The 14,379-nt window shown below is 48.2% G+C and overlaps 1 protein-coding gene and 1 long non-coding RNA gene across 4 annotated transcripts in view; one reads left to right on the forward strand and one right to left on the reverse strand.

Moving 5' to 3' along the window:
• LOC125181864 (ubiquitin-associated protein 1-like) overlaps positions 1-14,379 on the forward strand; it is a 77,617-nt gene that overhangs the window by 46,324 nt on the left and 16,914 nt on the right. For all 3 annotated transcript variants that reach the window (XM_066986941.1, XM_066986942.1, XM_066986943.1), the window contains exon 4: positions 96-1,025. In XM_066986941.1, the coding sequence (XP_066843042.1) occupies positions 96-1,025 (930 nt within the window). The remainder of the gene's footprint in view (positions 1-95; positions 1,026-14,379) is intronic.
• LOC136788424 (uncharacterized) lies at positions 8,931-11,784 on the reverse strand. Its single transcript, XR_010827219.1, has 2 exons — positions 11,434-11,784; positions 8,931-10,852 (listed from the first exon to the last, which is right to left on the reverse strand). It is a non-coding gene; the product is annotated as an uncharacterized lncRNA (long non-coding RNA).

The raw sequence follows: 14,379 nt of genomic DNA on the forward strand, positions 1-14,379 counted from the left end.
GTGTTACTTGTGTTACTTCTGCTGTAAAGTAGTAGCTGTGATTCTTATAACTTGTCTTTATTTTTTTCCCTCTTTCCTTCTCTACCACTGGTCAGTATGACTTCTCCCTGGAAAAGAAAACAATCGAGTGGGCTGAAGATATCAAAAAAATTCAAGCTGCCCAGAAAGAAGCTGAACGCAAGGCAGAAGAAGCAATAGCAAACTCAAAAGCAGCCCCAGAGGACAGCAACAGAATGGGGTTCTCAGAGGGACCTTGCCCTGAGGCCATGCCTCCTCCTATTAACCCCATCCTCGCTGGTCTGCAGCACAATAACATTCTTACTCCCACGCCAGCCGACAGCAGTGCTGTGAAGCAGAAAGTTCTTAGTCCACCTCGCCCCAAAGCAGACTTCAACCCAGCTGATTTTGAAAGTGAAGAAGACCCATTTGACAAACTGGAATTAAAAACTATCGATGATAAGGAGGAGTTAAAAAACATTCTGGAAATCCATGTCGGTACTACTGGGCCGGTTGTTGCCCAGCTGTTAGATAGCAGTTTGCCCAAAGGAGGGTCTGAGTCTGTGTTGCAAGATCAGGAGGTTCTGGCATTCATAGAAAGGGCCACGTTGGACTTCAAGCCCCTTCACAAACCCAATGGCTTTATCACTTTGCCACAGTTGGGAAAGTGTGAAAAGATGTCCTTGTCTTCCAAAGTGTCCCTGTCCCCCATCACTTCAGTGAGCAATATCAAATCCCTATCCTTTCCTAAACTCGACTCCGATGAGAGTGATCAAAAATCACCAAAGCTCATGAGCACTTTTCACAGCACTACCTGTCTCCACAACGGCACTTTCCTCAGCTCTTTGCAGGCCTGTGCTCAGACTAAAGCTAGCAAACTGAACGGACACCATGTGGTTGGTCTGTCTGCTTTAAACGAGGACAGTGGCATGGAGACATCAACGTTATCCTCTTCAACCAGGCTGCCTTCCCTGGCTGTGTCAACAGTTCGTACGGAAGAAGAATCGTCTCAAAGCACAGCGACCACGGTAAACACGCGGTGGATTAAAACTGAGTTTGTGGGGGAGATGTGGAGGTGTGGAGGCAAATGTTGATTCTAAAATGTCCCGTGGCTTTGTATTTAATTTCATTTAATGTGTGGTGTGTAGATAGGACAGGTCATGTACAGTAATTCTTTTATGTGGCAAAATCATCAGCCCAACAGGTCTTCATGCTGACAGTTGTGAACCTCAGGCTACTGCTCACAGGCTTCTCCCTGCTCCCCTCCCATCTCTGAAACCAATTCTGGTGACTTTTTTCAGCTTCTCAGCTCTTGTTGTTCATAGTTATACATAGCTGCATGCCTTTTGAGCTAACTGTAAGATTTCTTCCATGGTTTCTTACCTGTGAGGATGGGAGGATTGCTTTTTGGATACCAAAAGCAGTTTTGAAGACCATCTCAGATTTACAGATTTTGGTTGCTGTACAGCTCTGAGACAGGAGTTTGAAGCTTTGTTGCTTCTAACTTATAGCAAGTTCTGAGAGTACTTCGGGGACACCTAACTTGATGCCATCTGTTGTGGCTTTGTGAGTGGGAGTCCAGATTTGAGTGAACTTGGGCACTTTTTTCCAAAGAACCTAAGATCTGGACACCAATACTTATGAATTCTAATGGAAACTGTATAGCCAAATCTTCTAATTAGCTCTAAAATGTGAGATTTGGAAGGCTGCTTCTGTCCTGTGCGCGGTGGTTTTGCGTTCTTGCTGGTGTACTGTAGGTTTTTGTGACACCATGTGCTCTAAAACTGGTGATGGTCCTTCTCTTCCCACTGTTCTTTCATCTCTCTTCAGGCTTAAGTAAATGCAGTATTATTTGAGAAATGCAGTATTCTGGCAACTAGCATATCCCTCAGAGCATAGCAGAATAGGTGCTTATGGATCACTAGAGCAAATTCAATGCTGTAAGCTTTGGCAGGAGCAGCGGTGTGCTGAGCAAGTGCTTGCTGTTACAAATCACAGGTTTGAGGGGAGATTGCCTCATTGTATGAGGCTCAGAGGTGAAGCCTTGGAGCATGACGTCTCTAGGGATTAACATGAAAGATCACTTACCACTAGGTAGATGGGCCTTAAGATAACCAAATTATCACTGCAAGTACTTAAATCTCTGTGCTAGATTAAATCCTAGTGAAGACCGAGAGGGGAGGTGTGTTCTCGACAATGCTGTAAGGGAAGGTACAAAAGGTTTTAAAAACTAAAAAAGGAATTAACAAATAGACTTACTAGGAGACGTAATAAAAATCATCACTTGAAACTGTGTGTTTTGTAAGTAGCAAGCCAAGAAATAGGTATGTTGACAGAACTAGTTCTTTCTATTGAATTTCCAAGGCTTCTGAATATGCTTGTTTCCTATTTCCACAATAAGGTCCCAGTGGCTGGAAAAGGACAGCAGAGTTGCAAGAAGTTGAAGTATAGGCAAGGACCGTAACAAAAATCCTCGGAGTATGAAAAGGATAGAGAAGGAAATCAGAGTAAACCATGTGGCCGACAGAAGGAGGACACAATCCTCCTACTGCAAGATTGCACGAGAAGAAGCCTGGTGATTTTATAAAGCTTCAATATACTTCTGTCCCAGTGTGTTGCACAGTGCTGTTTACATACATGTTTTTTCCCTCACAAGTTCAGAAATCATAACTTTGGATTTGGAGTTACCACTGGAGCATGTTTTACCAGTAAATTGGATCTAAGGGTTTTTTGGATGCAAATAAACTTGTGATTTCTCTGCTGCACTGATTCTGGCCTGGGTGGTTCCCTTTTTCCTCGCGGTATTTCTTGAAGCTCACGGGTTTACTTTTTGCAACTTTGGCAGAGGAAGAAATGACTAGCGAAGACAACCAGTTGAAATTAAACAATTGTTTAGAGACCTGAATTTGTATGGAATGTCTTATTTGTGGAAATATTTGGTTATGGGAGGATGGACACTCCCGATGGACCATTCAGAATGGACACGCTCCCAGATAGTGTACAAAGTCCCTAAAAGTAGGAACAGTGTGCAAGCATGGGCTGAAAGCACTGCATGCCTTCTTGAAAGGCACTGAAATGCAGGCTTGAGTCTTAAGGGAGCACAGCTTCTGAGTGGCCGCCAGCTCTGGCTTTGTCTCCTGCAGTTCCTTTAGGTGATTCTGTCCTCCACTGGAAGTCCTTTGATCATGAGCACAGGTTATCAAGCTCAAGTAGATCAAGGAGCTGCTTTACCATGACTTGAATCCCTGGTGTCAGAAACAGTTTGGGTTCTTCTCGCTGTTGCATTAATAACAGAGCATCGTTCATTTGGAGTATTTGATAACCAGCTGATTTTAAGGCTATTCCAGACCCCTATTTCACTGTATCCCATATTCTAGTGCTTTATGCTCTGCCAAAAGAGTCTGGAGAAGGGTGTAATTTGAAGAGCTTTCAAACCCCTCTTACGACCATCAGGACCAGGTTCTTAGGTAAACCAGTCTATCAAACTGCATGTGATTTCTCGTGCTTTGTCTCCTGGAAGAGAAATTGAGTGGCAATGTAGAACAAACCCCCTCGCCTCCCCCAGTCCTTCTTGGGGCCCAAAGAAGGACTTTCTGAAAGAAGTGGCCAAGTTTTCAAGCAATTGATGTTGGCTGAAAAATATTAAGAAAGGCCATATACTGAGGGTTTTGGCGATGTGATTTCTTGCAGCTTCTTCTAATTCTATTTATTCGATTCTATTTAAGTCTTCCTGCATTTTAAATGTGCAGACCTTGGGCAAAGTAAAATAGAGTTGTTGGTTGGTTGTGCCCCTTGGCAGACCAGTTCTGCAGAAATGGAGCAGGTGTACAGCCCTGACACAGGTGGGTTTCCTTGCCAGGCTGTTTTGGAAACTGAACAGGCAGGACAGAGGAGGCCTCTCTGAACTAGATGTGCTACTGAAAATGGGTAATTTCTGTGCTGTCTGGCTGGAACTTCTCAAAGAAGGGCCTGCTCCCAATTGCTTATTTTTCTTCTGCCAGCTGTTTAATTAACAATTAACAGCCCAAGTTGGATATGAGAAGTTTGATATGAGTGATGTGAAACAGCCCTTTGAGGTGGCTACTTTAAGGTTCCTCTTGAAGTAAGAGCACTTAGCTCCTTTTCAACCCAGCAAAAAGTTTACTAAGGGAAATGTGGTTTAACCCGGCCAGCAGCTAAGCACCACACAGCTGTTTGCTCACCCTCCCCCCTCCCTCTCCGGGATGGGGGAGAGAATCAGGAAAATGAAGCCTGTGGGTTGAGATAGAGACAGTTTATTAGGACAGAAAAGAAAGGAAAACAATAATAATAATGATACGTATATACAATGTCCACAGAGTTTGTGTAGTCCATGACTGACTTTGGGCTCCATCTGTCACAGCAGTCGTTCAGGGCAGAAGAGGTGGTGTGTGGTGTTGGATCATTGCATGCTGAAGCCCGTTCTCGTTCCATCACACCACTGTGCTTGTCCAATTCTATCAAAATTCATTCATCATTATCTGCGTGGCTGTTACTGTGATACCATTAATGGGACATTGGCATATAGCAATCACAATGGTGATGACATACAGTATTATATAATAATTAACATACTACAACTCATGGGCTATTCTCACCCAGTATTAAATCCCCTTGAGGTACACACCGGACCTTCCCATTCTTTTGCATCACCCACCAAGTGCATCCAGGTCCCTGAGCAAAAGCAATCCCACGAATGGGTTTGCCTTTTCCTGAGGCAGGAGTAGCCCAGACTGTTTTACCCAGCATGTTTCTTACGTGCACTACAGGAACTTTATCCCCTTCTACAGTGCGTAACAGGTTTGATTGGGCAGGTCCAGCTCGGTTGGCAGATCCCCTAGTACTGAGTAACCAGGTGGCCTTTGCCAAATGCGTATCCCAATTTTTGAATGTCCCAGCACCCATTGCCTTCAGTGTAGTCTTTAACAGTCCATTGTATCGTTCAACTTTCCCGGAGGCTGGTGCATGATAGGGGATGTGATACACCCACTCAATGCCATGTTCTTTGGCCCAAGTGTCTATAAGGTTGTTTCGGAAATGAGTCCCGTTGTCTGACTCAATTCTCTCTGGGGTGCCGTGTCGCCATAGGACTTGCTTTTCAAGGCCCAGGATAGTGTTCCGGGCGGTGGCATGGGGCACAGGATATGTTTCCAGCCATCCGGTGGTTGCTTCCACCATTGTAAGTACGTGGCGCTTGCCGTTGCGGGTTTGAGGGAGTGTGATGTAAGCAATCTGCCAGGCCGCTCCATATATTTATATTTCAGCCATCGTCCTCCATACCAAAGAGGCTTTGACTGTTTGGCTTGCTTGATTGCAGCACATGTTTCACAATCATGAATAACCTGTGCTATAGTGTCCATGGTCAGGTCCACCCCTCGATCACGAGCCCATCTGTATGTTGCATCTCTACCTTGATGGCCTGAGGTGTCATGGGCCCATCGGGCTATAAATAATTCACCTTTATGTTGCCAGTCCAGGTCCACCTGAGCCACTTCAATCTTAGCAGCCTGATGCACCTGCTGGTTTTTTTTGATGTTCTTCAGTAGCCCGATTCTTGGGCACGTGAGCATCTACGTGGCGTACCTTTACAACCAGGTTCTCTACCCGGGCAGCAATATCTTGCCACAATGCAGCAGCCCAGACGGGTTTGCCCCTGCGCTTCCAGTTGTTCTGCTTCCATTGCTGTAACCACCCCCACAGGGCATTTGCTACCATCCATGAATCAGTATAGAGATAGAGAACTGGCCACTTTTCTCGTTCAGTAATATCTAAAGCCAGGTGGATGGCTTTCACTTCTGCAAACTGACTCGATTCTCCTTCTCCCTCAGCAGCTTCTGCAACTCGTCGTGTAGGACTCCATACAGCAGCTTTCCATCTCCGATGCTTTCCCACAATACGACAGGACCCATCAGTGAACAGGGCATATTTCTTCTCATTTTCCGGTAGCTTGTTGTACAGTGGGGCTTCTTCAGCACGGGCCACCTCCTCCTCTGGTGATATCCAAAAGTATTTGCCTTCAGGCCATTTCATCATAACTTCCAAGATTCCTGGGTGATTGGGGTTCCCTATTCGAACCCACTGAGTAATCAGTGCAACCCATGTAGCATCAGTTGCATGATGTGTGCTTCCTTTGAACATCCAGCCCAGTACCGGTAGTCGGGGTGCCAGGAGGTGCTGTGCTTCAGTACCGACCACTTCCGAAGCAGATCGAACTCCTTCATATGCTGCCAATATCTCCTTTTCAGTTGGAGTATAGCGGGCCTCAGATCCTCTGTATGCCCAACTCCAAAACCCTAGGGGTCGACCTCGAGTTTCCCCAGGTTCTTTCTGCCAGAGGCTCCAGGTGGGGCCATTCTCCCCGGCTGCAGTGTAGAGCACATTCCTTCCATCTGGTCCTGTTCGGACTGGCCCAAGGGCATGAACTATCTCCCGTTTAATTCGTTCAAAGTCTTGTCATTGCTCGGGGCCCCGTTTGAAATCATTCTTCTTAGGGGTTACTTGGTAGAGCGGGTTTACAATCAGACTGTAATTTGGAATGTGCATTCTCCAAAACCCCACGACACCTAGGAAAGTTTGTGTTTCTTTTTTGCTAGTTGGTGGAGACATAGCTGTTATTTTGTTGATGACATCCATTGGGATTTGACGATGTCCATCTTGCCATTTTACTCCTAAAAACTGGATCTCTCGTGCAGGTCCTTTGACTTTATTTTGTTTTATGGCAAAACCGGCCTTCAGAAGGATTTGGACTATTTTCTTCCCTTTCTCGAAAACTTCTTCTGCAGTGTCACCCCACACAATGATGTCATCGATGTACTGCAGGTGTTCAGGAGCTTCCCCCTGCTCCAGCACAGACTGGATCAGTCCATGGCAAATGGTAGGGCTGTGTTTCCACCCCTGGGGCAGTCAATTCCAGGTGTATTGGACACCCCTCCAAGTAAAAGCGAATTGTGGCCTGCACTCTGCTGCTAGAGGGATGGAGAAAAATGCATTAGCGATATCAATTGTGGCATACCACTTGGCTGCCTTTGATTCCAGTTCATACTGGAGTTCTAGCATGTCCGGCACTGCAGCACTCAGTGGTGGCGTGACTTCGTTCAGGCCACGATAGTCCACTGTTAGTCTCCACTCACCATTAGACTTTCGCACTGGCCATATGGGACTATTAAAAGGTGAATGAGTCTTGCTGATCACTCCTTGGCTCTCCAGTTGACGAATTAGCTTATGGATGGGAATCAGGGAGTCTCGGTTGGTGCGATATTGCCGCCGGTGCACAGTTGTGGTAGCGATCGGCACTTGCTGTTCTTCAACCCTCAGCAACCCCACAACAGAAGGGTCCTCTGAGAGACCAGGCAAGGTAGACAACTGTTTAATGTCCTCTGTCTCCAAGGCAGCTATGCCAAAAGCCCAGCGGAACCCTTTTGGGTCCTTGAAATATCCTCTTCTAAGATAGTCTATGCCAAGGATGCACGGAGCATCTGGGCCAGTCACAATACGGTGCTTTTGCCACTCATTACCGGTTAGACTCACTTCAGCCTCCAATACAGTTAACTGCTGGGATCCCCCCGTCACACCATAAATACAGATGGGCTCTGGCCCTTTATAGCTTGATGGCATTAGAGTACATTGTGCACCGGTGTCTACCAAAGCCTTATACTTCTGTGCGTCTGACGTGCCAGGCCATCGAATCCACACAGTCCAATAAACTCGATTCTCCCTTTCCTCCCCCTGGCTGGAAATAGGAGCAGCAAGTTTCTCAGAGAACCCCCTCTTTTGTGACTGTTTTTCCTTGCAACTCACGTACCTGTGCCTCTAGGGTCAAGGTAGATTTTCCATCCCATTTTCTCATGTCCTCTCCATGGTCATGTAGGTAAAACCACAGGGTGGCATGGGATGTGTACCCATTATATCGTCTTCCTTGCACAGATGGACGTTTACCCCTAATAGCTGAGACACTGGTTCATTCAGGTGGGGAGGAAGATAAATTCTCTTTAAGTTGGTGGTCCTCTTCCAAAGGTTTATCCACAGCCGAGACACAGGCCTGTAGGGAAGAGGAGAGACTTTCTTCGTACTGCCGGAGTTGTTTAGCCACTTCATCCATTGTGGGTTCCTCATCCTCTTTCCAGGCCATTACTGCCAATGAGCTGGCATATGATGATGGTGCACTCCGTACAAACTTCCGCCACATGGGTCGTGTACACCGGACTGCATCTGGATCTGCGGATGTTTGTGCGTCGTCTAGGTCCTTATAAATTACTTCCCGTACGGCCAATTCCCTCAGGTACTGAATTCCCTTCTCCATGGTGGTCCATTTGCCTGGTAGACATACAAGTTCTTCCTTGAAGGGATACCTTTCCTGCACAGCTGACAGGAGATGCCTCCAGAGGCTGCGAGATCGTGCTCCATCTCCAATTGCTTTGTCAATGCATGCGTCTCTAGCAAGGGATCCCAGCCGCCTGGCTTCCCTGCCCTCTAATTCCACATAATTGGCTCCCGTGTCCCAGCACCGGAGCAGCCAGGTGACAAGCTGCTCACCTATACAGCGACCAAAATCTTTTCGCACATCTCGTAGCTCACGCTGGTATAGGGTTCGGGTAGTTACTGTTGTTTTTGCGACATCCTCATCTTCATCTTCCTGTTCCTCTGATGGCCCGGCCTCATCTTCTTCATGCTTAGTCTTAGCAGGAGTTTCTCTGCGTTTTAAACGATCTGACTCTCTAAATCATATTTTCACCTTGGCTACAGGGGCAACTTGCACTGCTACAGTTTGTTTCTCTGCCCCAGCCACAGGGCCTGCCACAGGGGTTGTAACGACCGCTGGGTCCGTCACATGTCTTGGAGTGGCCACAGGGGCTGGAGCGGACGCAGGGTCCATTGTAGAGGTTGGAGTGGCTGCAGGGTCTGTCACTAGGTTGATAGTAGCATCGATTGCAGCTTGATAGGCATAGGCCAGACCCCAGCATGCTGCAGTGATTTGTGTCTCTTTGGAATTGCCAGAGTGATGACACCCCTTTTTCAAGCAGGGTTTTTTTTTTTTTTTTTAAGGGGTGAATTTCCAAAGCACTGGACATTCACACTGCTCTAGATGCTGTGGTGGTTTTACTCGGGTGGGTGGCCGAGCTCCACCACAACCGCTCTCTCACTCCCCCCTCCTCAAAGAGGAAGGGGGAGAAAATACAACACAAAGAGCTCGAGGTTTGAGATGAGAATGATTTAATTAAAGGGAAAGGGAATGGGGAGGGAAAAAAAAAAAAAAAGGCCACGCGGAAGCACAGAGAGAAAAGGGGGAAAAAAAAAGTTATTCTCTACTTCCCATCAATGATCAATGCTCGGCCACGTCCGGGGAAGCAGGGACTCAAAATGCATAGCGTTGTTCGGGAGGACAGCCCCCTCGCCCACGAGAGCCCCCCTTTTTATTGCTGAGTGTGACATCAGGTGTTATGGAATATCCCTTTGGTTGGTTTAGGTCAGCTGCCCTGGCGATGTCCCCTCCCCATCACTTGCCCACCCCCAGCCTGCTGGCTCTTGGGGGCTTGGAGGGAGTCCTGATGCTGTGCCAGCACTATGCGGCAATAGACACAACACTGGAGTGATACCAGTGCTGTTCCAGCTACGAGTGCAGAGCACAGCACTGTGTGGGCTGCTGCAGGGAAAGGTGACTCCATCCCAGACAGACCCAGCACAGATGCCTGCCCATATCCTCCCACACTCCCTGCCACTCGCAACTATCCCGCCTCAGGACAGATCTCCGGATGAGATTCCTAAGTAGTTGTTTAACCTTAAACAAAATCTGAAACACATTCAGGAGACATAATAATAACAACATGCTGGTCTGAACATCCCAAGGATATTCAACATCTTGAAGAGCTATCGTAACTAGCTCGGAGGAGAAGAGGGGGGTGAAGGAGAAAGGGAGAGTAAAGAAGTAGGAAAAAAATATCTCCCCCTGTCCCCTCCACAGATTGGCTCCCTGAAGAAAAAAAGTAATAGGTGTAATTGTTAATAGCTTCCGAGATATGGTTTCCAAAGTATGGAATTGACGACAGTGCAAATACCAGGTTAGTCTCATGGCCAGCAATTTTATCATATCATAAGCCAGTGTTATACTGCACAGTAAAATAATGATCTTAAACCAGCCCCCTGGAAAGGATAAACAGCACAACAGGGAACACAAACAGTAAGTAATGTGCTATATAACTCAATTTGGAAAACAGACACAGTAGACATGAGATCAAAGCAAGATCAAAGCAATCAACATTGTGACTAGCAACTATTAAGCAGGTCCAATACTTATACCAATTTTAGTTTAACACACTCTGGTCAGATCTGTCGTTATCTCAACCCTTCGAGCCCCACGTTGGGCGCCAAAAGGACTGTTGTGGTTTAACCCGGCTGGCAGCTAAACACCACACAGCCGTTCGCTCACCCTCCCCCCTCCCTCTCTGGGATGGGGGAGAGAAACGGGAAAGTGAAGCCGGTGAGTTGAGATAAAGACAGTTTATTAAGACAGGAAAATAATAATAACAATAATAATAATAATAGTGATAATGATAATAGTATTAATAATAATAATGTGTAAGAAACAAGCGATGCACAATGCAATTGCTCACCACCCGCTGACCGATGCCCAGCCTATCCCCGAGCAGCCGGCCCCCCACCCCAGCCAGCCACCCCTATATATTGTTTAGCATGACGTCAGATGGTATGGAATACCCCTTTGGCCAGTTTGGGTCAGCTGTCCTGGGTCTGTCCCCTCCCAGCTCCTGCTGCACCCCCAGCCTGCTCGCTGGCAGGACAGAGCGAGAAGCCGAGAAGTCCTTGGCCTGGTGTAAGCACTGCTCTGCAACAATTAAAACATCAGCATGTTATCAGCGCTCTTCTCATCCTAATCCAAAACATAGCACCCTACCAGCTACTAGGAGGAAAATTAACTTTATCCTAGCTGAAACCAGGACACTATGGATTATGATAGTCATAAAAGGTACTGATTACTGACTGTTGGTGGATGTTCTGTGGGCATTTGCTGTGGATGCTATGAAAGGAATCCAGCTGTGCAAGGCTGGGTGGATTCTGTTGCTCAGAGTCCCAGCTTTATATATGTACAAGATGAAAATAAGTTTATCCTCAAAAAGAAGGAGATAGCTTGACTTGCAGTGCTGAGAAAATAATTTCTACCTAAAGCTTCAACATATTTGATCTCATATATCTGAGATATCAGATGCTGTTTTCTTCATAGTTCCTTTTGGAAATAGAAGTGTATTTTGCATTTGAGATGATGTCACATTGTAAGAGGGTGATTAAGCTTCTGATACACAAAGAAGTGAGTGAGACCTGTTGACACAGCAACATGAGCTCCCCACGTACCCCACTTCTAGTACTAAATGGTGGCTTTGGGTACCTGGGACCTGAGAGAATACTCACCTCTGTGATGAGTATCACAGATCGCCTCGCCGAGGTGATCGGCTCCGGGGCAGACGTGTTCTGCAGCGGAGCGGGGGATCGAGGTGGGCAGGTCTTTTTTTCCAGCATCGAGGCCACTCGAGGCAGCCGAGGGAGCAGCCATGACCTGGCAGCCCTCGCGAGTGAGGCTGACGAGGCGTAGGCGGAGCCAGCAGCGCCCCCTCCCCAGCCGTACAAAGGCAGGCCCTAGGGAGCGAGAGTGACCAGGGCGCGCCACGTCAGTCAGGGCGTGGCGCAGCAGTTCGCGGGCAGGGCGCGCTCAGACAGGACAGAGCATCCCGCCCCACTCAGGAGAACAGCTCGTCTACCGGCTGTCTACCTATGGCTAAACTGCCATGGTCTCCACTAGGCAGAAAGCTCTTCCTAGAAAGTCTGTGGCGACCCAGACTGACTGCCCGCTCAAAAATGCGGCAGTTCAGGTCTCTGGGTGCAGGGAGTGCCTGGGCCTGTTGCTGCCATCTGAGGGAGGCAGAGGCACCATGTGTGTGAGGTGTGAGCAGGTGGATGACCTGGTCAGCCTGGTGGCAGAGCTCAGGGAGGAGGTGGAGAGGTTAAGGGCTATCAGGGAGTGTGATAGACTGGTGGAGCAACTCCCTGCCAGGCCAGAAGGAAAGGCACCAGGGTGAGACACCCTAAATACCAGCCCTGAGGCTTAGGCAGGCAGCAGAGGCTCCACAAGAAACACATCACCCCCTACCGCCTTGTGAGCAGGTAATAGGAGGGGACCAGCAGGCAGAGTTCCTGGTACAGTGAACCCCCTCTCCTCTCCTCCCCCTAGCAACGATGCTGATGAATGGGGGACAGGGGGCAATGGCAAAAGGTCCCTGCTCACCGTTACAAGCGTAGCAGGTGCTCCTGTCTGGTGATTCCCCTACCTCCCTAGCTGCCCCTGCAGAACAGGTACACTGCTCTGCGAGGACAACTGGACAATGGCGAGGGTGATGGTTCTTCCTACTTGGAGGTGTCACCAAAGTCTAATCAGGCTACCCACTGCATTAAAACCTCCTCAGTAAAGAGTAAAAGACGGGTCATTGTCATTGGTGACTCACCGCTGAAGGGAGCAGAAGGCCCGATATGCAGACCAGACCCGCTACACAGGGAGGTCTGCTGCCGCCCGGGTTAAAGATGTAAGGAAGAAACTTCCTTCGCTAGTACGGCCCTCGGACTATTATCCTCTTTTGTTGTTTCAAGTAGGCAATGATGAAATAGGAAGAACTCCTCTAAGGACTATGAAGAAGGACTTCAGAGCCTTGGGGAGACTGGTCAAGGGTTCGGGAGCACAAGTCGTGTTTTCCTCTATCCCTCCAGTTATAGGAAATAATGAGGTACTGGACATGATGAGCCAGCGGGTTAATAACTGGCTCCGAGACTGGTTTCACTGGCAGGGTTTTGGTTTTTTTTTGACCTTGGGTCGATTTACATGAGACCAGGCCTGCTGACGACAGACAGGAATAGCTTTTTCCTCCGGCAGAAAAGGGTTTTAGGATGGGAGTTGGCAGGGTTCATTGATAGAGCTTTAAACTAGGTATGAAGGGGGGTGTGGGTGGAACCGGGGACACTAGAAAGGAGCCTGAATGTGACATGCCAGTTCTTCTGGGTGAGGAATGTGCTAGCAAGACCTCGCAGTCTTGTGTCTTGGTGAAGGATGAGGATGACAGAACATTTTGCAGGAAGGACACAAGGGTTGGTGAGAGGTTGGTAACTATGGAAACACCTGAGTGTGGTCAGGAGGGTATTAGGGTTTCTCCCTCCCAAAAGGTGGCCTAGCTGAGGTGCATTTACACTAATGCATGCAGTATGGGCAACAAACAGGAAGAGCTGGAAGCCACCATACTAGTAGGAAACTATGATGTAGTTGCCATCATGGAAACCTGGTGGGGTGATTCCCATGACTGGAGTGCGGCCATTGATGGCTACAAACTGTTCAGAAAGGATAGGCGAGGAAGGAGGGGAGGTGGAGTTGCCCTCTGTGTTAGGAAGTGGATAGATTGTGAAGAGCTGTGCCTGAGAAACAGCCATGACCAGGTCGAGAGCCTGTGGGTGAAAATCAAGGATCGGTCCAGTAAAGGACATCTAGTGGTTGGAGTCTGCTACAGGCCACCTGATCAGGGGAAGTCTGTTGACGAGGCCTTCTTGCTTCAGCTGCAAGAACTGTCACACTCACAAGCTCTTGTCCTGATGGGGGATTTCAACCACCTGGGTATCTGCTGGGGGTAGCGGCACTGCAGGTTCCAGGCAATCCAGGAGATTCCTGGAGTCTGTTGAGGATAACTTCCTGGTCCAGGTAATAGACGGACCGACCTGACGTGAAGCCTTACTAGACCAGGTGCTCACCAACGTGGAATTAGAGAGGTTAAGATTGGAGGCTGCCTGGGCTGTAGCGACCATGCCCTGGTGGAGTTTGTGATCTTGAGGAATATGGGTCTGGCAAAAAAGCAGAGTCAGGACCCTGAACTTGAGGAGAGCAAACTTCCGGCTGCTCAAGGAATTACTGGCTGGGATCCCCCGGGAAACTGTCCTTGAGGGCATAGGAATGGAACAGAGCTGGCAGATCTTTCAGGACACCCTTCTGAGAGCGCAAGAGCTCTCCATCCCCCAGCAGAAGAAATCGAGCAGAGGAGACGGGCGACCGGCATGGCTGAGCAAGGACCTGCAGCTTAAACTGAGGGAAAAGAGGGAAATGTACAGGAAGTGGAAGCAGGGTTGTGTAGCCTGGGAGGAATACAGGGGTGTCGTCCGGATGTGTAGAGACAGGATCAGGAAAGCCAAGGCACAGATGGAGCTGAACTTGGCAAGGGATGTGAAGAATAACAAGAAGGGGTTCTACAGATAAATAGGCAGGAGGAGACAGGCCAAGGAGAGTGTTCCCCCTCTGATAAACGAGACAGGAGAACTGGCTTCCTCAGA

The sequence above is a fragment of the Anser cygnoides genome, chromosome 36, assembly GCF_040182565.1.
Source record: "Anser cygnoides isolate HZ-2024a breed goose chromosome 36, Taihu_goose_T2T_genome, whole genome shotgun sequence".
NCBI classification, from domain to species: Eukaryota; Metazoa; Chordata; class Aves; order Anseriformes; family Anatidae; genus Anser; species Anser cygnoides.